Source organism: Caloenas nicobarica, chromosome 10 (assembly GCF_036013445.1).
Source record: "Caloenas nicobarica isolate bCalNic1 chromosome 10, bCalNic1.hap1, whole genome shotgun sequence".
Classification (NCBI taxonomy): domain Eukaryota; kingdom Metazoa; phylum Chordata; class Aves; order Columbiformes; family Columbidae; genus Caloenas; species Caloenas nicobarica.
This window is the reverse complement of record NC_088254.1, coordinates 8,641,125-8,665,850: the sequence shown is the minus strand read 5'-3', so window position 1 is coordinate 8,665,850 and position 24,726 is coordinate 8,641,125. Positions and strand designations below refer to the sequence as shown.

The 24,726-nt window shown below is 37.8% G+C and overlaps 1 protein-coding gene across 3 annotated transcripts in view; it reads right to left on the bottom strand.

The window, feature by feature from the left end:
• MYO1E (myosin IE) overlaps positions 1-24,726 on the bottom strand; it is an 89,167-nt gene that overhangs the window by 7,178 nt on the left and 57,263 nt on the right. For 2 of the 3 annotated variants that reach the window (XR_010606763.1, XM_065642118.1), the window contains exons 15-25: positions 24,068-24,153; positions 23,388-23,469; positions 22,548-22,654; positions 18,595-18,693; positions 14,679-14,823; positions 10,579-10,693; positions 9,740-9,909; positions 9,132-9,277; positions 5,579-5,725; positions 3,784-3,941; positions 2,866-2,958 (exon numbers count right to left, since the gene is read on the bottom strand). Coding sequence is in view for 2 of the 3 variants with exons in the window: in XM_065642118.1 (XP_065498190.1) it covers positions 2,866-2,958; positions 3,784-3,941; positions 5,579-5,725; positions 9,132-9,277; positions 9,740-9,909; positions 10,579-10,693; positions 14,679-14,823; positions 18,595-18,693; positions 22,548-22,654; positions 23,388-23,469; positions 24,068-24,153 (1,348 nt within the window). In the remaining variant the exon portion in view is untranslated. Of the gene's footprint in view, positions 1-11; positions 1,625-2,865; positions 2,959-3,783; positions 3,942-5,578; positions 5,726-9,131; positions 9,278-9,739; positions 9,910-10,578; positions 10,694-14,678; positions 14,824-18,594; positions 18,694-22,547; positions 22,655-23,387; positions 23,470-24,067; positions 24,154-24,726 lie in introns of those variants that run through there. The other variant, XM_065642119.1, reaches the window with a different exon arrangement.

Here is a 24,726-nt window from a genome sequence, read left to right as displayed (position 1 = left end):
CTAGAAGTAAATAAAGTGTGAACACATCCAGTCCAAACTACAGCTCAATAAATGTAACCTTCTCCTTGTGTTGATGGCTTGGTTGTCAGTGAGATGCTGCTGTCAAGGAATTTAAAAACAAAATAATGTTGAAATCTTAAAGTATGATTTATACACAGTTTCAAGTCTGCAGGTGATCTGTTTTAGTTTCACAGCTTCATGGACTTGTTCTCAAGTTTGAGACACATCCCCTTGAATGTTACAGACAAATAGGAGGATTAGCTCTCAGCTGAATTCAGCCTTATTAATGTTAGCTAGTAAGGAATCACCAAACCTCTTTTTTTAAAACACTGCATAAAATTTTATCCAGGTAAGGGCTGATGTTAGGCTAGCTAGAATTGCTGGGCGTCTTTTTCTTTTAAAGTTCAAACTCCATCCAACGCTCTGAATACTGGGTAAACTGTTTATATGTTGCTATAAATGTATTTTAACAAGCAAGGTTTTTCTGTGGTTTTGTTTGTTTTGTTTTGCAGTTTGTTGGTTTTTTGTTTGTGTGTGTGTGGGTTTGGGTTTGGGTTTTTTTTTTTGTGGTTGGTTTTTTTTAAAGCCTTGCTGCTAGTTCGATAGCTCAACAGGAGTTTGAATTTTCTAGGTGATGACAAGGGTAAGTGCCTTTAGATAATAATTATGCCTCTAACTTCAATTTAAAACAGACCCGCCCATGTCTGAACTACATGAAGGATTAGGGCCTAGCGAGCTCAATTCTGCATACTTTACATTCCTAAACCTCCACTAAATAAAATAGGAGTTATGTTTATCTTGAAAATCAGTGGTTAATGCTGTGGATGATCCTTTCTTTTTTTCCTTGTGAATATGCCTGTTGAAATTAGCAGAATGAATAGCTGTGCAGAGAGGAGAATTCATAATCATGATACTTTGAAAACCTTTACTGCATTCAACAGCTGGTCTTTGCTTCTGATACTCTCTTGATAATGTGGCAGAGCTTAAGCAGTCAGAAACTCATACATAAAACTCACTTTGGGACCCAAGCTAGTATGGCACATACATTATGGTAATATAAGGTTTGTTTTATTCTGAACATACACATAACAATGTCTGTTCAGCTCCTGGACCATTAATTTCAAAACAGATGTGAAAATAGAAGAATACATTTCAAATGATCAAGGATGACAGCCCGCAGTGTTACTTCCCCACATTGTGAGAGCAGGGTGGAGAAAACTGTTTAACTTTTAAGGAGGAACGTGCCCAAATCATGCAACTGCCTCCTTGAAAGTCTGGACAATCAAATTGGGACTCTTTTGTAACACCTGTCTTCAGTCTTATTTTTTCAGCTATAATTGGCTACTTTACAAAAAAGTTTGAATTAAAACATATTACAGTAATTAATTTGAGGTCTGTGTGAAAGACTTTTACCCACCTTTTAAACAGGAAACCCTAACACATAAGGGTCAACAGAGCATTTAACTTCAGTTGTTAGACTTACCCTGCCTGGACACTACGGCGTGTTTTCCCTGGTCCACAAACATCTAGTTCAACTCCACAGTTGAATACGTGGGAAATGGTGGGCCAATATTAGAATATTGTTCTCTTCTCAGAGTTCATGGGCTAAATTATTTTTTTTTCTCTAGGGCAGAGATGAAACACCCCAATGACATCAGTCCCATGCAGAAAGTTAGCCCAGTGTCTTGCTGCACACAGAGGCAGGCTCTTTTAATTAGGACTTGCTGTTGTAAGCAGTGGGTGTTATATGATTACAAAAGGCCATGCTGCAGGTATGGGCATCCACTGGTGCTGTGGCCTTGCATGCAAATCTACATCCAAACTACCTTACCTACATGAGGCAAGTTTGGGGGTGGCCTACATGCACAGGGCTTCTTCAGCCAATGTTTTTGTCTTTTTCCTGTAGCTATAAAACTGCTGAGTTTTTTGAAAATACTAAACCAGACTTTCCTTGCTTTAACTTATCCTGTATGAATATTTACTATCTGTGTTTGCAGACAGGTTAACTCTAACTACTGTAATTTCATACTTTACTATAAGCAGTTCTTGCAGATCACACAGTCTTAGCTTGACTCATTTACTAGGACTGGGAATTGTCTAGTTAATTTGATGACCAAGACTGGTTGCATACCCAACTTAAACAATTAGCACTGTGCTTCTCAATAAACAGCAGCTGACTGAAAGAAAACCCTTTGTTAAGAGAAAAAAAAATTACTCTGGGACTGTAAGTAAAAAAAAAAAAAAAAAAATCACCACACACACAAAACAAAACAAAACACACTTGGGAAATGTTGGATCAATGGAATATTGTTCTCCTCTCTGAGTTCACAGGCTAAATTAATCATATCTCTCAAGGGCAGAAGTGAAACACCCTAATGACATCAATCCCATGCAGAAAAAGCTGTGCTGCTCACTGGCACAGCTGATACTTCTCAGCATTCAGCGTACACAAAAGTTGATAAGTAACAGGGTAGGACAATGAGACATAAATTGCATTCTGTTCTTTATTGGCAATGAAGCAGTTTCATTGCAAAGCATTATCTATGGCTTGGTAAGTATAGTTTTTACCCTAGAAAGGAAAGTGAAGGCTATGGGGTTAGTTTTAGCTTCCAGTGTCTTATATTAAGTGGTTGAATATGCCAGCATCCATGACAACCAGGGTACCTCTGGTGGAATACCAGTTTGATTGTCTGGAGACTCCAACAAAACACTTCATAAAATGCCTACAATGTATGTTTTCCTGACAGGATCTTTTAAGAAGGATTTTAAACCTTTACTCTTGTCATCTGGTGATTTTTACCCATTAAAAATCATAGTAAAGTGAAAGCCTGAATTTGGAATTTTGTTTTGGGTAAGAGGACTTACCAGGAGGAGGCGGTGCAGCTCTCATAGGGTAAGTCTGACTTTGAGACCTGTTGGAATACTGTCTACTTTGTGTACGGTTCCGTCGAGTAGGACCTAAAAGAAACCAGCAATATTTTATTACCCTTTCACAATTGCATTCATTAGGGAAATCATTGTGGCTGCCAGACCCCTACTCTGTGATCAGAAATGGCTGATCTTCAGGAACAGTAAATCTCACTCCAGTATTGGCCAGGTTGTGCTAAAGCTTTAGGTGCAACAAGGATGACTTAGGCATATTCTCCCTTTAGTGATCCAGTTCAGCTACAGTAAAGCTGTCTCAAAAGTCTACAATAAATGACACTCAAAACACCGTTAGCTTTATGAACTTGTTTATAAACCATGGATAGCTAGCACAGCAGTACTTCTGACTATAATGTTTCTGATAAGCAATTGCTATGAGAAAAATGTAGGATGTGAACCGAGAGGCTGGTATATTTGCTGTTCAATCTTTGGTGATGTACAGAGGTTACCTCTTCTCATATCACGGCCTGTCCTGTCCTGATGCAAACCTTTCTTCATCAGCAAGACCGTAGGAACTGCAGGAGCTCAGTGCAGAGTGAAAGACTCTTCCTGAAAATGGTTGGCTCATTGTGCCGTTTGTATTATGTCACATGATGAAATGCCCTCATTTCTTTTGCCACAGGGCAAAGAATTTCAGACATTTCAGAAACAGTATATAGCGAAAGTAACAAAATTCCAGCATGACTGTAGAGCAGCAGGGAATTCTGTATCATTAGGATTCTGTAACTTGGATCTTCTAAGTGTTACAGAAAAATAATAAAGAACATGCTGAGGCTAGAGGCAAGTAAGGAGAGAAAGCGTCAACCATTCTCTCAATTTCTAACCACTCACTAATTTCTGAAGGAAATTCATACTTACGGGAATTCTTTGGTAGCCCTGGTCCAATGCTGATCTGCAGCACTTTATTACTTGGCTTGAGAATGGCTATATCTCCTTGGCCTTGCATAAATTGCACTTGTCGAGAACCACCACTGCTCCAGGGTCCCCAACTCTCCTTCTTCAGCTTCACTTCAAGTCTAATATAAGCACATGAACACATGAATTAAAAAACAACCAAACAAAGCAAATAAACAACCAACGAACCAAAAAAACCCCCAAAACTAAAGAGCATTTCCATGTCAAATCAGGATAATATCACTTGGCAGCAAATAACTTAGAAATACAAAAATAAAAAGCTTAGATTGAGCATCTGTATTCCCTGATTGACTTAAACTGTGTAATTAAATCTCTTTTACATGCTTAAAGAAAATGTTCTTCTTAATTGCTGTTTTAACTTCCCTGGTAGAGCTACTCAAAGGAAGTTTAAGTTGCCCTGGAGAAGATGGAAAGTACAGTGAGCTTTGAGGAAAAATGTGCAAAGGTCCATGTGTCTGCCATCAAACATCACTGCCTCTGCAGCAGACTACTGGAGCAAGCTAGTGCGCCCCATTCCTAAACATTTTTCTGTATGTACCACTAGATGTATATAGATACATTAGGTGTATATAGACGTATATACATTGGCACGCATATGCCAATACATGCTTTAGGAGTGGGTTTTGTGCACATTCTGGAGGTAAACATTTTTGCATACATAAACTTCAGTCTTTCAAATTTATTTTTTTTCCACATGCATGCACACACACATATATATTCCTTCCCAGCATTTCCACACTATCCATTTGCTCTGAATTCTAAACCAGATTTGAGCTAAGGAAGTTACGGTTGTGGGAAAGACCCCAGAAGTACAATACATCTTGCATGAACAAAAAAGTTTACTTCTGGGTACTGGCTTTGGATTCCCAGTGTATAGAAGCATATACTATAGGAATTGGTCCTACTCCACTCTTTCCAAACTAAAGTAATAATCTCCTGTTACCTTTTATAATTCTTTCACTTTTTCAAAGGAAATAAAATAAACATACGAATCCAAGGCCTGCTGTTGCTACTCTGCTTAACAGGTAGGACTTAAACAAAAGCACATGTTTGTTGGGATAGTTTCCAGCACATCCTTACAGCTAAAATCCACGTCAAACTTTCTGTGGCTTTTCAGGCTTGTTTCTAAAACATGTTCCCAATATCATTTACTTAATGAGGGTCCTTTAGAATTAGCCTAGTACCTTGCAGTCCCCTGTCCCCACAACAAACTTTAGAATTTCAGATTGTTAACATTATGTCTCTGGAATTGTCTTTCAAACTCTTCATGGTGATGTTTCCACTCCTAGGTCAAGGTTAAGGAAGAGGATGCTCCCTTCTCTTTATAGGAAGCAGCAGCCAGCACAGAGATGGAGAGCGAGCACTGTGGTTGCACATGAATTGTGCAGGGCCTGGCCTGGCCCTCGCCATGGGGCCAGGGCTCTGCTGGCACAGAGCAGCTCTGTAGCACAAAGCAGCAGACCCTTGAGCCTCACACCGTGGTCAGCAGAATGAAGGCAACTCTGCGATGCACAGACAGGGAAGAGTGCCCAGGTACAATCCTAACCTATTACTCTGATGAGCTAATCAGAAAGTCTGGTCTCCTTGCACATACAGATTTTTACACTGTGCTGCCTCTTACAATTTTAAAACAAAGCATAGTAGCAGGAGCTCGACAACTAGCACTCATTTGCCCTGGCAACAAGAACAAAGATTATTTATTCTTAAAAGTGCATTGAAAGAAAAAAACATAACTCACGTATTGCTAAATTTCAGAGGTAGTTTTCTTTGTGTTTTCTCTTCGTATCGTTTTGATAAGAGGCTTAAAAACTCCGTTTTGAAGACCGATTCAAGCAAACTATCATATTCCTGTTCATGTAGAATGAAAATGTCATCCTGCATTGTGCTGAAAAGAAATCAGAGCATATACTACTCAGATTAAAATTGCATCAGCAAATACAGCCAGCATTATAATGACATTTGCAGAGTACTCATCATTAATTTTTAAAAACATAAGAAAGTCCATGTAGCATTAATTATAGAGTCTTGCTTTCTGAGAACAGGTTTGGGTTTTTTGCAGGACTTGATAATGGAATACCTGAAGCAATCCTTTTTGAAAGACAGGACTACCACTTAGTCATTTTACAGTAATTACTGTAACCAGACGAACATGTGCTATTAAAGTTAAAGTCCATATATTGGGCAAAACTTGTGATTAGAGGTGAACTGGAAACTTGAAGGTCACTGAGGTAGGACTGAAACCCAAAGTAAGCATCACTCTTTTCTGATCCTAATTACCTAGCAATCAACAGCTTTCCACTTCGAGCATGCTCTTGCCTTTTCCTCTCCCAGCTGGTTTGCCTGATTGCTGACTCTATAAATCTGAAAGGAGGGAGCAGGCCTATCTTTTTGACCCTCATTTTTCATCCGGTTACTGAAGACTACAACTCCTTCCACAGACTGTGAGTACCTTTTTAAGCAGAATCAAAAATAACCTTCATAGTGCTGCTAGAGGTGCTCTTGACTGTCATGTATGAAAGTACAATTCTAACCCACTTGGGACCTTACGTAAAAGGTAAGTTTGTACACTGCCTGTTTTTCTAGAAATCTATCATCCACCTGTGCATTCCATAATCTCCTTTCAAATTCTGAAGTCTTTCTCATAGTTTGGAAAGGAGTGTATGAAACTACAAACTTACCTAAGTAGTATTAAAAATAGCAATAAGAAATCTATAAAAATAGAGTAAGAGCATGGACATTCTTTCCTATCATCAAGCAAATCTAGAGCCTCGGCAAGGTTCTGAATAAGACATTTTAAAAAAGCCCAAGACCTACAGTAAATATTGTCCAGTCAGTGGTCTTATTTTTTCTGATTTGGTGAAGTCTGACTTCATGATACTGTTGGCATGTCCTGTGTCACTCCTTATCAGATGAATGATAAAGCTCAGTTATCTATTTCAACTAAAAATACAAGAACATTTCCATGAGAGTGTGGGTTGTCATTCTCTGTACCCTGAACAAATTCCAAGTTGGGCATTTGCGCTTTAAATTGCAACTCCTTCAGTAATTTGTTATGTAGTGTTAATTGCTCTTAATACATGTCAGTAGTGCTGATTATTCTGCCTTTATTGTAAGCGTATTGATACAAATTTACATCAGTATATTGCACATGGGTTTCTTGGGAGATATTATTTAGACAGCAATGCAAGAATACATTTATATTATCTCCCTCTTCCATTTAAGATATATTTTATTTTCTGTTGATTTACTTAAAATTTAATAGTGCATGAAAAATAGAACAAATTGAATTGAAACTTTAAAAACTTTGAGGCTGCAATACAGAATAGAGCTAAATCTGTTCTGGATAAACTCACAAAGAATGGTACTGCATTTCTTTTCTTCCAGCACAGAGGTTTGAGATTCCCTTCAAAACTAGTCAGAACCAATTATCTTAAAGGTCTAGAAAATTTAAACTATAGGGACAACAAACTGGAGTTTTGAAAACACATCAGAGAATGCAAGTTAGAGCTAACACAATTTTTGCTTTGAGCCTGACATCTCAAAAGCTGTTTGCATTTTTTTTGTTGTTTTGTGTGTTGTTCCCCCCAACTCCCCTCCTCACCCCAAAACAAGTAGGTAATATATGTACTAAATAAAGGTTTCACTCTAGTTTTACTAGTTGAGGACTGTTAAATATTACAAGCACTAACTCTTGTCACAGAGATAAGATTATCTCAGATTCAAGAGAATCAATATCTTTTACAGCCTCTGCAGCCAGAGTGTTGTATTACAACTAAGCTGCTTCAATACAGAGTTAAGAGATCCCTTGATTAAGACCCATTTTGAAGTTGGGCCATACTAACAGGGTAACAGGGAAAAGCCCTCTTGCCCCCAGAGCTTTTTAGGGTTTGGTTTTGGAAGAATACCTGGACAGTTTGATAGCTTGTAATTCTGAATCTAGTTTTAGCAGATACAAAATCAAATGTTTTTACGACAAAATAAAATCAATAAGCTAAATTAAAAAATTATTATACATAATGTAATGTACATATTTCCTCTGAACTAGGCATCTTTGGTTTTGCTTCAGAAGGTTGTGTGCAGCTGTTATTTGTATGTGAGAGGAGTGCAGCAGCTTTCGCTGCCTGGGCAGGCAGCCACCCTTTCAGCTGGCTCCATGCGGCTGTGCCTTTGGAATGCCGCAGGCCCAATTCAGGCGCCTGGCTGCAATCTGCTTGGGCTTTGCACAGCACACTGTCCAAACGTGGAGCACTAAAAAGACAAGTTCCACTCTTGTCTTTATCCTAGATCTACGACAGTTATTTTCTTGCAACTTTGGTTAGAAAAGATGTATGATAAATAAACCACAGGTTTTGAAAATGGTACTGTGAGCAAAAACATCTTGCAGACCTTTCCCTAATCTTGAAATGGCTGTGAAGAATTCTGCAAAAATGTGAAATCTGCTGGTTTTTAAATACTGGATAATGTCTGTGAGATTTCTGGCTATGCTAATGGGTACATTTCATAAGCGTATACTAAAAAAACCTTTGCAGTGGCTATCAATACATAGTACTTAATTGTAGGCTTGTATTATGTTAAAATAGTAATTTATTTCAATATTGAAAGTATACTTGTTGCCCTGGATCAGTATTCTTTTGTATTAAATTACACTCAGCTACCAGCTCTGATAAACTGCAATAACAAATCCAGAGGTATCCAGAGACTTTGTTCACTCGTCTTCAAAGGGAAGAAATGATATAGGCAAGAATCCTCTAGTCTTGTGGGTAGCTGCTTCCTGGTTTTCCTCACCTAACCTCAGATATTTCCTGCAATCTGGGATTGGCTCAACATTCAGTCAAGAGAAGTGATGTGAAATCCAACTAGAAATAAAGGTTTTAGTAGCTCCTCAGAGAAAGAACACCCCTTTAGGAAGCAGTGGACACGTACATAGCATACTTTTATAAGTAAGAATTATTTCTGGCATACAATCTTGAGCCAAAACTTACTAGAACCTGCTTGTGGATGTTGAATATATGCTTCATAGAATACACTTCGGGGGACACACTGGAGAGGTGTGACCCAGTACGAGAGAAACATTTTAACAACTAGTAAGAAAATGTGTGTTGGCTATAAACATAAACATCTATTGCTATAACACACTTACTGGGGCTGGGAGTGAAAATAAGGCTTCAGCTTTCTCTGTTTACATGATTCAAATAATATAGCTTAAGAAATTCACCTTTCATGAGTCAACTGATTTCCCCCGTCCTACACAAATTTCTCTGTCAATGGAAAGATATTTTCAAGGTACTGACCTTAGAGAAACAGAAAGAATTCTCTCCACTTCCATCCTTCGCTTTAAGACTTCCTTCACTTGGCCTTTCTCTGGACCCTGCTTTATCTTTTCTCGCCCAATCAGGTATATGCACTTTGGAGTGAGGACGAGATCTCGCTTCACGCTCTGAAACACAAAATTGTTTGAAAACGTATAGCTACGTAGAGATCAATGCGCTAATGTTGTGATGTTGTTCCAAGGGTATATAATGTACTATGATTTGGGGCGATACTGTTAGTCTTTGGTTCGAATGAAAAAAATCTTGATGTGATTAATCACATGACCTCAGAGTCAGATTGCGCAGGACAGAAAAGCAGCTTTTCTCCCCATTTCCTAACTAATGTAGCTTTCTGCCCAGCAAGCCCCATAAAACCTTCATCCTGGGACAACAGGTTTGACAATGGCAACGTTCCAACCACAAGGATGTATGTAACTGCTTCCCTGAAAGTCTTTTGGGACAAATACACTTTTTTCAAGCTGGTATCCTAGGTGGTATGACACTAACATAGCGGAGTTTCTATTAAAAGATGGTAAAGACATCTGTAACTCCCTAGCAGAATCATTAGTGCATGTTGCTTTTAAACCTACCTTAAACCGTCTATCATATTTAGTTACAGTGTCTGCAAAATCAATCTTCTCCCGTTTGCCCACAAACTGGCGTAGCTCTGGACGGTCCTCCATGCCTATGTAATCTCCCACAAAATTCCTGTTAATGCTGTTCCGTCTTCTCTCTTTCTTGTTAAGCAATAGATCTGATGCTTAAATACAAAAAATAAACATTGATTAACATTTTCTAAACTGATGATCTGAAAGAGCTAACTCTTTCAAGCAAAACTTTTTGAGAAGAAGTGATAACCAAATCGTTTATAATATGCAAAAAACACCGCTACTAAGGATCCATGTGATTATTAAATCCATTCCTAGTGAAATACACTGATGGCAAGCTCAGCAGTTCTGATGAATTACAAGGACTTCTGGAACTAAGGAACTTCTCACTCTTTGCTGGAAACTAAAGATTAACTCTTCCAAACCCAGAATGCTGTTCATTCCCATAACCCAGGTCACACATGCAACTAAGCATTACAGGCCTTGGATTGATTTATATAAACTATAAACTGTTTATAGGTCCTGTATAACTGTGGGAAACTTTTCCTTTTTCACTTCCCTGGAACGTCACTGATCTGTCCTACTCAGTCTGGCTTTGTTTTGAGAGCAAAACGTAGGAAGTCCTAGAAACCCCTGCATGCAGAGCAGCCAGCCTCATTGCTGGTACCTTAGGGCTCCAACAATTTGCAGTCATTCCTAGACAGTCATCTGCAATGCAATGGTTTGCTCTATAGAGAGGGAGAGATTTCCTTCATCTCTTGTGGCACTTTCTGTTCCTGGAACCATTTGTGAAATATCTGTCATCAGAAGTTATGACCTACCTTCTTCTCTCATCTGTACGTATTTTTTCCTGGCCACATACTTCCTCCATGCCTTCTGGATGGCCCTGGCATACCCATCATACTTCCTCTCTCTCATCTCTTCTAACAAAAACAGCTGTACAAAGAGACAGTAGGGTGGGTCAAACATTTTACATGAAAAGTTCAGGAAAAAGCCATTTTTACTTTCAACAACTTTCCAGTGCTTTTCACTCTAAATCCAAGCTTGTGCCTGTACCCCAACCATGGGATCTGAGAACAGAATGTTAAAGTAGCCTTTTCTGGAAGAAACATCTGATGCTTAAGTGGTTCTGACTCTTACCTGTCTACCCATTAATCTTGATACCAAATGATGAAGGAAGAGGAATATGGATTCTCTCTGAAATGTTCTACTGATACAACTCAAGGTTCTCCACTGGGCATCCACCCAGCCTCCGTCTTCACATTCTCCAAAATTCACATTTCTCTTGTCAGAATGTTACTGTGTCTATGGGAATCTGTGCAATGTGTAACATAACACACTGTATTCACACGCAACTTTCTTCACTGTCTGAATTTCATACTTGCATCCACTGGCTCCATTCTTTGCCAGCAGTGAAGTTTGTTGGCTAGCTGCAGCATTTACAACTATGATCTTGTATTTCAGAATGACATAATAAGATTTTTTGGGGTCTAAAATGTTGTCAGAATTCAAGAGGAAATGCTGATTTAGCAAAACTGAAACGGAAGGTGCATCCCCATTTTTAAGAACTTCCCAGGTCCCACTAAAACATATGTAAAATTAATGCATTAGACTAACTTCATAATTATTGTAGGATACCACATATTTCACCATAGCCCTTTACATACTTCAAGTTTAGTTAAATGTTTTCTTGTCTCATTAGAAGCACAAGCATTTGGCTAACACTTACAGTACTACAGCAGTCCACTGACATGACATTATTAATATTTCTCTCTGTGTGTTAAATATTCATAAAAACATTCCTTCTAGTTTTCAACAAATATAAAATTAGTAAAAACCAGGTTCAAGTTCAGTTTCAAGAAGAAAACCTGGACCTTGGGATCCTTTTTATTTTAATTTGCTGCCTTAAACAATGCAAAGTTAGAAAAATACTGTTGTTCATATTGATCTTAAAAAGAAAACTTAATCTAGTGCAATCCATTTCGACAGAACCTCACTTGCTCTTGTACAGAGTTATTTATTCAGGTGTTTGATGGAAATATAAATAATGAAGCCTTCTTTCTGCCACCCATAAGACCTTATTTCACAGTTGGCAACTCTCCGGTTTGAGTCAACTTATTAAAACAATAACAAAAAAACACACCAAAAATATAGCCAGGGTTTCAGCAAACAGGCATGAGTGCTCCTGATGCAGAAGCTTCCTCAGCTTCAGCAGGGCCATGATCGAACCCTCGTGCAGTTCAGGCTACAGTAACAATATTGATGTTTCTCATCAACACTTGTCATTTGTTTCTCTAACAATAATGCTAATTGCAAAATCTCAATGCAAAATAGTCACCTGCAGTCGAAGGTCACAATTAAGGAAGTTCAGTGAAAACACTGAGTGAAAATATGGTTCATAAATTATAAAATAAATACACAGAATAAATGCTTTTTAAAATAAGTATTATGAAGCCTCCCCCACGCTCCTGAGCAAATCAAGTATTTTTCATCTGATCAACCACAACAGGTGCTCTCTTTGGTGGTAGAAATAAAAATTTTCATTTATCACCTAAAAATTTATTTTTCTCAAAAGTAATATAACCCTAGCCAATACTTTAGTAATACAAGATGAGAGATGATTGTCTTTGATACTAAAAGATATAAATCAAGCTTTAGAATATCTAGTTCATAGAAGATTTTTCAACTTAAAATGAAAATAGGCCCAGACTATTTTTAGTACTTGTTTAAAAATGGATTTCAGGGCTTTTCAGAAAATAATTTTTTAAAGAAAATTTAAACAGTAATTGAAAGCATAAATTTGAATTAAAATAAAATGCAACCCAAAAAAGTTTTACTATTGCCAGTCAACCTCATGTCTTAAATGGCAGAACTGCCCTTCAGTAAAACTCACAGATATGCCATTAAATGGCATATACATCAACAAAGACTTAATTCTACAAAAATGCATTAGAATGGGAAGATGCATCCATTGAAACAGTGTCATCTTCCTGGAAATGACCTAGTAGCACATGATTTTGAGGTACAGAATATTAACATCTTGGCTACTTCAGAGAGAAGGGGAACTAGATCCATCAAGTCTATGTGAGCAGTTGGCTATTAAACAGAAGACAGACACTAGCAAATTATTTCATTTCAAACACAACAAAACAAACCAGGCAGGATAAGACCCACCCACTTGTGAAGATATGGCTGCTGAAGGGGCAAACATAACAAGCTGAGGGTACATCAGCAGCCAGAAAAGGAACATAGTTCCTTATATGATTTATTACATAAAACTGAAAACAAAAATACTTTAAAAATTTTGATTGATTTATCCATAAAGTAGCATAACAGCCACCACACAAAAAATATTTTGGGGTCTTCCCTTAATTGTTTATCTTCCAAACTGAAATTGCATTTGGTTCATAACTAACTGCAATGAATGGCAGGGATGCAAAATAATTTCACAGCAAAACCAAGAAAATCAGGTTTGCTACAGTGTAAGATAATGAACACAGGTCTGGAAGATGTTGTTTAACTTACATGTTCTGGTCCCTTGTCATTACAAGCAACTAAATTGCCTGTATTAATTCAAATAGATACTTGACCAGAATGTGTACCTGCCACCACCCTATAATAAACTTGAGGTCATCAGTAAAAGGACTAAAAATCACAATTGTCATGTCATAAGAAGAGGTATCAAAAACATCCACTGCTGTCCAAGGCTATTGCACCGCCTTTGTAAGAAAAACCTCCCCAATAATCTTAGGAAATAAATTGTGGCCTGTGCTACAGAGGAAAGCAGATAAAGCTCACGCTTCCCCACAACTGGCTAGCTACAGTGCCACTTGCAATGACTAAGTAGGATTAATCCTATTCCTGAATTTCCTGCTCTGCCAACATGCACTTAAGTATTCTAATAACATCCTGAATGCTAAACGCTTTGTTATGTAAACATGTCTCTCAGACGGCAGGAATGTAAAATCCCACTATTCCTGAACAGTGATGATACTGTTTTACCCAATTTATGGTAGAAACAACACGATTTCTATTATGACTTGGAGAAGTATTATTTTTTCCCTTCCACAGAGATCTTACTGCGTGATTGGGCACAGCAGTACCATTGCCTGAATTACTGTTGTTACACAGAGCAAAAAATATGTTTCTGGAAAAGAAAATGATAGCAATACAAGTGTTCTGCTTTTATTTTGATATGTAACTTCAGGTAAAGCACCAAGAAACTACCTAATGCTCAACTGCAAGGTATGCTATACAAACTGAGCTTCTGATAAACAAGGAATACATGGTGGTGAGCAGAGCATAGTTTTTTCCTTGACAATTTTACTGAGTAGTGATATAAGAAAACTATTTTCCAACAGATTTTGTGCACTTTATCGGCAACAGGATAAAACCAGCCTGATGATGCCTCCCTAACGTTCTCTTTGAATAGGATTTCAAGTTGTGGTCATTCTGGAACATTGATTTACTCAATGATACATAACACATCCTTACTATAATTGGGGACTATTCTATTTTTATCAGTCATTCTTGTGCTGAGAAGAGCACCTGTTTTCTTGGGCTAATGGTCATAGGTGTGTTTTCATGCCATAATATTCCTTCATATGACAGATTCTCTGATGGAATGTCACAATGTGCAACCTGACACCAAAGCACTTTCATATCCTATCTTCTCTTCTTGATGCATTTAATGCTCCTTGCATTAGCATCAGAATCATGCAGGGTCCTTCTGTACTGTGCCCATTATAAAAGTGCCTAGAATCCCTGTACAGCCTCGAGGCACATGACAGACCTGCCCAGCATGACTTACATTCTTATGCCTCTACCACCTCAGCAGATATCATGCTCAACTTCTGCATGGGCAGGCCTTTTATTTCAGCAAAACAGTTTCATTTGAAGACTCATGTTCTGCCACACTTACAGACTCTGGAGCTTTGATGAAAACTTTGGATTTCCCAAGCTGGTATTGGTCGGGATCCATGTTGACTGACTGAAGCAGGTGGAGAACTCCTTGTTTCTCGTCTCCTTTCCAGGAAGGCCAGGTTGCTTTGGTCAGAATGGCATACCTTAACCACCAAGGAGAAGAGATTAAAATCTGACATCAAACCGCAGCAGAATACCACTGAATCTAAGTCAGTATTAACCTGGGGGGGGCGGGTCACTGACAGTTCTGGTGGGACTTAGAGAAACTTGGAGTGTGGGAAGATGCACAGTATTAAGATATTACTAGTTTAGCAAGACCAAACAACTACAATGAGAAGGGCAACAGTGTCCAGGAGTTGCCAGATGCCAAGTTACTATTTGGTAACTGCAGCAGTTAATTACAGAAAGTTCTGCTGTGACCTCCTTAATTCCAGGGCAAGGTTATTTACTAGCAATGACTTATGGTCCAGATTTAAGTACCTGCGCACTTAGTATTTGAGACTCATTCCTAAATATGCAGCCAACTTCCCACTTAATCCTTCTCTCTCTGTCTTAACTCCTACAAAGGCCTTTTGTGTTTCCAAGCAAGTGGGCAGCTCATGCTCCTAACCCACCTGTTCAGCAGCTGCTCTGCATTTAGCGAGGAGCCATTCTTGGCTTTATGCCAGAAAGCCTTCAGCTTGCCCTCTGGTACAAGGGGAAAGATACAGTGATGTTGGTGCTACCTGGAGGGAACACCAGAATCAAGCACACCAGGGGCTAGGGAAGGAGGCAGGAAGGTGCTATAATACCATGTCTTTGACAGAACAGGTGAGTAGTCTTCTGTCTCATTCTCTTTAAGCCTTGAAAATGAGGTGGATGCTTGGTTGCAGTACTTTTTGAACTTCCCACTTTTTCAGGCTTAAGCTTTTGGAAGTGCCAGGCTGGAGTTACAAAGCTGCCTTGTTCCACTGCCCACCAAGGAGCACTGATGGGCTTTAGCTGCCTCAGCATGTCAATGGACAAGTAGCCTCTCTAGCAGAAGCTATTTAGATTCCTTTGACTATGAGACTGGAGAACAGCTAAAGATGTGACAAACTTCTCCCCAAAATGTTTTTTTTTCTTTACTCTTGACAACTTTTTTTTAAATGCCTTAAGTGTACTTGAGTTATACAAAGTTCTTAGTAAAATTACTCAACTAATGAAAAAAGTATGTAGTTGAGTTTGTTGTAATTCCCAAGTTTTTGTTTCTTAAGAAGATTTAGGCAGTTCCTAATAAAATTTTCTCAAAAAAACAACAGAAGGAATTGTCAGAAAATTAATTAAGGGAATGTTCATTACTTGTTCTTGTAATATCTAAAATGTTATCCAGCCAGGAAGCAGAAATAGTTTCATGCAACTTAAATAACAATACCACACAAAGAAAAATAGCTAACAGTTAAAAGGAACACATCACACAAACCAAACAACTCTGAATAGCAAGTATATGAAAAGGGAAAGCTAACTTATGAATAATTCAGTAGGATTCAAAAGGGTCTGCTGATGTTCAAATCTCTTATTAGTTAACAAATACCGAGGTACTATGCATGATGGTGGAACAGAGTAGCTCTTCTACCACCCTAAATATAGAAGTATATTATACATAATCTATGTTTATAGCTCATGTGTATGCTTTTATATTTATGTAATTTATCAGTATTATAGGATAAATAGATGCAACCTAGTAAGGAGTTGTAAGTTCAAGTAACTCCCAACTTAGTTAATTAACAGCCTCTTTTGCAGGTTCACCACATACTGTCAACAGTATAGTTGTACAGGTGGGCCTAAGCAAGTCTGAATTTAAGGGAGCTGATGTTATGAAAAACATTTGAAACTGCTACCTTCCACACAATAGAATTTGATGCTACATTTCAGCACATTACAAATTATTTCCTACATCTTCTGAGCTGTAAAGGAGGGCACAAGGGAAAACATGACTTAAGACCTTTTAATATAAGTAAAGCTCTTGGGTACAAAATAGGAATACATTTTAAATTCTCATTTTTCATTAACTCTAACGTCATACATTTTACTGGTGTGACAAGTCTAGAGGGCAGAAGAAACAGGTTATTCTACAACATGCACCAATTAAGAATTTTACAAGTTTATAACATGACACTTCTATCATTTTCACTGGTGTTTAGAAATAGCAGTTTAATGTACTTACACATGCTTATCATTAAACTGGTCATGTCAATATACATGTATCTAGGTTTTTCAAGCTTGTGTAATTTGATCTTACACAGGATTTTGGCACAAGTACTAAGTGTGATCCTAAAATGCTTCTGAAACAATTTCAAGTCATGACTGCCCCCCAAAAGTTATCTATTATATATTTAGAGTGAGCAATTAGGTCCTATGTCTAAACGTGGAGTATGGAGTTGAGCTTTCAGACTGGTTATGCTCTGAAACACATCAGCCTTTTCAGAGACTGTGGCTTTTTGCATGCAAATGTAAATTTTGTACATAGAAGTCTATTCAGCCCAGGAATCTCCACTTACTGGAGCTGCCAAGGAGCTCCCAATGCAAACAAGTGTCCAAGCATGCACTTCCTGGCCATCCCATGCCTCAGCTCATCTACTCACACTGACTCAGGCTGTCAGAACAGAGCTTGTTCTGGATGCTACGGAACTGTGAATGGAAAGGTTGCAGGAAGAGTTTTACTCACAACAAAACATTAAATTTAAGAAGACTAATTTGAAACAAATGGATTCATTCCATAACGAATGGTTTCAGTTGCTTGTGGATGTCTACATATAAAGTATAGAAATCTATTCACCTTCTACAAGTAGCGGGTAGCTTTCCTTTGTGCAGACCTCACACCGCTCACAATCAGTGTTCAGCAACCGTGGAGGCTTGACTTAATACACATTATTAACCTGTTATTCTGCATCAGCAACACTCTCTGTTAACTAATGCAACCTGAAGCATATCATGTTTATATGTCTGGGCTTGAAGATCGTGAAGAAAAAGGGACTTTAAATTGCTCCATAACTAAAATTGAGTTCATACTTCAAGATATTTTAGGTCTGTCTATTGGTTAGAACTTTATCTGTATTATAATGAAGTACTATCAATGGCTTTGTTCTGAGCTGTCTGATTAACTATACTCCATTCCTTGCAACAACTTACTGGGTTTTTGTTTTATATTCTCAAACGTAACAGAAAGACTACCAACAAAATCTGATTTGTCATCTAAATCCCAGTTCGGGCATTTATTAGCTGTAGGTCTCAATTTTCTAAAAAACAGAATCTAAATGTTGTATAAATCTTGAAATTACTCTTATTTAAGAGGATTTAATTAGCTAGTGGAGGTAGTTAATCATCTTAGCAGCTGGTCCTGAGACACTGAAAAAAGGATTGGTGGTACAGAGCTCTGACTTGCTTTCATTTAGTGAGCAGCTGCAGTGGTTTAAGTTGTAACCATTCCCAGCTGTGGGAACACCAGGGGAAGGATGTAAGGAGCAACTTAAGCTAAGGTCACTCATTACATTTGAATGGCAGGCATGTTTCTTTACCTGTCTTCTGTCCTTGGGAGAGCAAGAGCAGTAACATTTTACAAAGAGTAGCAGCCAGGCACTCAGATTCCAGGCTCTACAGCTCATAACTCTAAGTTCCCCTAACTCTCTAACTTTGAGGAACCCTCTTATAACACTACAAAAATAACTGAGTTTTTATGCAGGTTTACAGAAATATGAAAAGATTTTCTAAGACACAAAGCCAGTGTTTAAGACACTTAGAAATCTCTGTGTAACCTAGATTGTGAGCAAGATAAATAGGAGAAAAAGGAAAGGGTAAGTGGGAAATGAGAAGCTTTCAAAACTTGCAACTTCTTGTTTTCCTCCTCATCACGTAAACAACTCTACTGTAATAGTTCGAAGGGAGTATTGCCGTACCTCTGCAAAAACTTCTTGAACACCCGCCTGTAGGCATAGCCAGCTCTTCTTACTCGAATATTTTCTTTCAGACCTAAGTATTCCACTTGATGTTTTACCCTGTGGAGAAAAACAGTGCAAGACTTACAATCCATTTTATTTCAGCATATTTGTAGATTGAGGTATTCTTAAAAGTCTGTATCATGTTTAAAGACTATTGAGTTCTAAAATTCATACACAGGTACATGAATCTATTCTTGGGCATTACCATGCACACTGCATTGTAGAAAAAAATCTCCAAGGCAGGTAGACTACATTACTGAAATGTAGGTAGCAAGTTTACCTTAGCATTTTTTTTAGAGTTTAACTTCCCATCTAAGTTGTGTATAAATTTGTCTATTATTATTACCCATAAAAGGCTAAGTAACTACAAACTATACAATTTCACCTGCAGAGTTGGTATCTAAGGGTGCAGGAAGTAGTTTCATGTTCTTCTGTTGTACGTTTCACCTGTGTTTTACAAACCTCAAACATCAACAGTAGCAGACAGCAGCTCTTTTTTGGTTGTTCTGGAAAAGGGACCAAATCTGATGCTGGAGAAAGCCCCAGATGCCACACTTTCATTACACAAAGAATGAGAAGGCTGGTATATTCCTGCAAAGCTAGCATTCCTCCTAACGTTACCATGCTGCAAAGGAAGGGTTTGAGGACAGGCACAAGGCTGGCTGAAGCACGCCTGGTAAGTTTGTTCATGGCATACTTCAGTGACAAACACAACCTGAGCTGGTACCAGTCCCACAGAAAGAGGACTCTGCTGCACATGTGAACTGAAACTTCCTTATCCCAACACCATTACAGTTCCCTCATGCAAGACATGTTCATTTAGGTTCTAAAAAGGGAACAAACATGCCCACATGAATCTCAAAGCAGAAAAAAACACACCACAAAAAAAAAAAAAAAGCCGCTTCCTTTTGGCACCTTTTCCTCTTTCTGGAGCTGTGGTACATTATTTAATGTTCCTTCTTACATACCCTGCTAGTCTACTATTTAATGTTTGGAGTTTTGATTTGAAGAATTTCAGTTTACTTCCTTAACAATGTATGACTCCTGCAGCTTTCCTTTGCATTTCCTTAATTTCCTCATCCAAGTCATGGCTGGAAGAGGCAATGTCAGTTTTTAACTGAAATGTGGTGTTCAGGGGCCTCTGTTGCTGTTCTTTCAGGGGGCAAATTATAGTAGCTTTAACTTTCAATCAAAAATATAGGAGTTGTTAAGACTTTTAGTCTTTTTGCTTATAAAGGAGCATTTACTTATATGTAATTGAAAAAAGTGAGCCTATAAGGAGCCATTTAATTTTGTTTTGCTTACTATTTTCTGATTTTTACAAGAGATTTGTCAAATCCTGAAAAACTCTTGGTTAATTCAATGTTATGTCTGTAGCTATTTTGAAATGTTAAATTTCAATATGAAGTGTTTTGCCCATTGATTTTTTTTTTTTTTGGTTGAGACATTCTTTTCACATGACTCATAGTATAAAGGGGAAAAAAGTTGAAATCCCATGCTGCAAATGACAAAAGCCCTTTAGTTATTTCCTTTTTTTTTTTTAAAGAACGGTTATGAGAGATATTTTACTAAATAAGTTATACCGCTGCTTTAGCTTATAATAAAAATACTGCACATTTTAATCTTGCTGTGTTCAAGGAATAAAGTATATTTTGTACCCACTCCAAGAATTCTGGTACAGTAGAAAGTTGGTGGACAAAAGTATATTTTCCTGTTTATAGCTTTCCCTCCTGTTCACATCTGGAATAACGCACTGGAGCAACAGTATTACTCCCACTTTCTTACTGTCCTGCCAGTATTAGTGTCCAGCAACAGAGAATTTGAGACAGTTTTCTGTTTTTCCTTTTCTTTCTGAGAAAATGCACACTGAAAATCTCCTTCCAGGCATCAACCTCAAGCAGGTCAGGGTCTGGGAATTCAGCTAATGCAGCAATTTTGAATACAAGTCCAAGTGGCTGTGCCAGGACCTGAACAAAAACACATTGCAAGAACACCCCAATTTTTGGAATAACTAAGCTATTATACAAGGTTTAAATATTACACAAGGTCTATGTTTCAGTGCTAAATATTATGGAATTATTCAACAGCAGTACAACGCTAGAGTAACATGGCTTCTGTGAGCATGAAGTAAGACAGGCTTTGTGAAGGGTTGTTTTCCCATTTTCACTGTCTAGTAACAGGCCGCTAATACGCAGAGTAGATATACTGTGCCCATCACACTGGCTGTTGCAGCGTATGTATGATATAGCATTAAGTGATCACAGAAAAAACAAAAAAACCCTAAACCAACATTCAGGAAAATATCACAAACTCCATTTTTGTATTTCCCTCAACAACAAACTTTCTCACAGTAAAATCACAAAACAACAAAATTAAACTCAAGTTTGAGTTGTCATACACATATAAATTTCTCTTCCCCAGACATGTCACTAACTGTTACAGTGGTATCCTATGAGAGGTCCCAATGTAATATATGGGAAATCATTGTTTGAAATGGGAGAGAATGTTAGAATTTTTGAAGTGAAATGAAAGATTACCATTATAAGAAGTCCTTCCACTTGTGTCTGAGTTTGAGTACACAATCCTTGGTATTTTGTTTGTTCTCAGTAGCTGCTGCATTTGCCAAATATCATCCTCATTATGGGAAAACCAAGAAGAAACCTTGCCCATTTTTGCTCCAAAAGGGGTTTCCTGAAAGCTGGCCTTTTCTTAGGGCTAGGTTTTTGTTTGTTTGTTTCACTGGTTTCCTAGCAACACCTTCCACAGCAACAGGATTGTTTTCCAATATGTAAATGGTTGATTTTAAAAGCCCTTCAACTTATAGGTAAAAATTTTAGACATACTTTTTCCAGGATTATTTACTTTCCTCCTTTGGTCCCCAGTATCAGTGGAGAATGAAGTGCTGTATAGTTGGATTTTCAGGGGCGGAAAGGCTAGAGAAAGACGGTCTGCATTTACTGCCAAGACCAAAATGGCACTTCCAAGTGCAGTCCCAACTGCGGCTTCTGTAAGTGCTCTACATCTGCATGTGGCTGAGCCAGTCTGCATGTCAAGTGGCAGGACCTGAATGCTGGTGTGGTGTTGATATGGTCAGGAATGCTTTTTGTCAGACAAGTTGTTTCACTGTGATAAAATTAACCACTTGCTTTATCAGCACTTTTACTGATACCAAAAGTAGTTGGTAGATAGTAAAAAATGTTATCTATATTAGGACCTCACATAGTATACATACCGCACTGATCACCTACTTCAGTGCAAAAAAGAAGAGAATCTTTTTTTCAGATAACAGGAAGATGCTATAAAGCGTCATGTACTTAAAGATGCCTCAAAACTGATGAGAGAAACCAAGCTGATGTTTTACACATCTATTTAATGTCTATATAACCACCTGATATGATATTCTAATGACTTCTCTTTAAAAAGCTGGCTAATGAAACTTAAAAGTCAAGAAGTAAAAAAGGAACCTTCTACATTCTTGGGTACAGAGACTTTTTGGTAAGTTCGATGCATAGAAGCAGATACAGACATTCTGCTGGCTTTTTAGCTACCTTAATAGAAGCTCTTTTCAAAGCATAAAGCAAAAGTTAGAATTGATATACAATGCATTTGGTGTGCAAATTCTACATGGAAAACTGAGTTTTTTAATACACCCATTGCGTTACTGTTATGCAAATGTTGATTATTCATAACTGATACAAGAAAAGCCAAGAACTACATATACTAATTGCTGATTTAGACAAAGTGACCACAGCTTATCTTCAAAGTATGGGAGAGGTCATGCCCGATTTCATTTCTGAAGGTTTTATAGTAGCTAGTTCTGTTTGTCTGTAGGTGGTATGATTACAAATTAGGAAATTTTTGTGGCTTTGACTATAGCACTGTTTCTCATCACATACTCTGCTTATCCATACCTGCTCTCCTCCCAGTCTCGAGACTTCTTTGTTTCATTTGGTTTGATGCAGCGGATGTAATGGGGTGTACACTTCATCAGGGTGCCAACGAGGTCATTTGCTTGTTTCTGTAAAATTAAGGGAAAACAATAGGATCTGAGCTGAACAGGGTAAATCCTGTGAGAGAATTTTAAAATTATCAACCATCTGCTGATGATTCATGAAAAAACGATCAGTAATAGAAGGCACCATTACCTCCAGCTATATAATACATTTAAACTATTACATAAAAACATGGAGTGACAAGGAATGCATCAGGTGGACTTGACTGTCAGGACAGAATGTGAGGAAAGAGGCTGATAAAATATTGATTTCCAAAGTCTGCAAATGTGTAATCTAAGCATATATTTTACAGCCAGCCTCCAAAAAGATGCTTGCCTTCTAACACTTGCACGTTATGGTCAATAGGAAGACTCCTGTTGACTTTGTGGGCATTGTATCAGGTGCTGCTGCATTTCTGCACTGTAAAAGAGACCAGTTATCTGTAGTTAATTGTAGGACATCAAGTGGCTGAGTGGAGGGGCTCCTTTGTTATGCACACGGCAAGTACTGTTATCACTACTGTCAACTGCTCATTTGGAAAATTCATTGCTGTAGAATGCCACTGAACAAGTCATTTAATGAACAGTGATGCTGGGCAAAACAGCGTTCTAACAGCTGAAACAATGCATCACTTCACAATCAAGGCAGTCCTGATGTCTACCTTTACAAATGTCTGGACAGACAACTTTTATTTTTAGGTATCCACACACAAACACACACCCATATATGCACATACTAACACAGCAAAACTAGACATACTTTGATTTTACTGCCCGCAGTGGTAGGACGGCCCTTCTTGTCCACTTGAAGATTTTCAGGAAACAGAGCCTTTATAAAAGGCCTAGGGAGGAATTAATAAAATAGTGTTGGTGTAGAAAGACAATTCAATGCAGGAATGTCAAGGAATATGCTGTAAAAGTTGATAGTTGAGGAGAATATAAATAGCTATTTCTATTAATCTGGAGTTGTATCAAATCTATTTTAAGATTAGTATTTTCCATGAGTTTCATTACTCATAGAGATCCCTTGTTATTTTAGTGAGCCTTGGAAGACATGATACCAGACTTCTACACTGGAAGAAACACGCACTTCTTAAAAAGTAAGCATCAATTAATTAAAATACATAACAACAAAATGTTACTTTACATGCTAAAACAGCACCTGTCCTGAGAGAATGCCAAATCACTAATGACCTTGTTCGAGGCCAAAACAAATCGCTGTTATTACACCATTTGATTCTGACACTGCAGTACCTTATTTATGCAGATTTGCAGAAAATGAAGGTCAATATAATGCAAATGATACTATTCTACTGCAGCGATGTTTTCTTCCCACTTTATGCAATGAGTTCACAAGTTGCAAAGTGGTGCAGTCAGGCCCTCTGCATCCATCTGAACTAACACATTATTCCTAGCTTTAAGCAAGTTTTGCTTACGTACAAATCACTGCTCTGCATGAGTTCAATCAAGTCCATGAAAAGAACATCCCGATTTCTCTCGCAGAATCCATCCATATCATAAGATACCTGGGCCAAGGTGGAAATTGATTGTTTGTGGTAAGTTGAGAACCCAATAATTGAAGAAAATTGAAATCCTGTCCTCATCAGTAGCTGCTCTGAACTTTATCGTTACTCTGGTATAACCTAAAGATACTACAATGATCACTAAATCCTTGCATATATTATTAGTTAACTCTTTCACAACAAAGTAATCTCATCCATATATTTAAATTCAGTGAAAAGACTGTTAGGGAGCTAGTGAATGAAATATTACATAAGTTAATTTAATATGAAATTTTATTGAAGAAAAATTTTTGCATATTATGGATTTACTTTATTATTAACTATATCTGCAGGAAATCATGAATAGTCTGAGAAATATACCCAAAGGAGACAGAACTGTACATTCTGTTCCTAGTTTTATTGGTATATCATCACCTACAGATCATCTTTATATCTGAATTCTTTAAATTCACTGCTAATATAACCAACAATTAAGATAATGAATAAAAACTAGGAGCATTTACTTATTACATTTACTATTAAGTTCTGGTTACTATGTTTGATAGCAGCAAGGCCCAAACTCATCTCTCCTAAGTA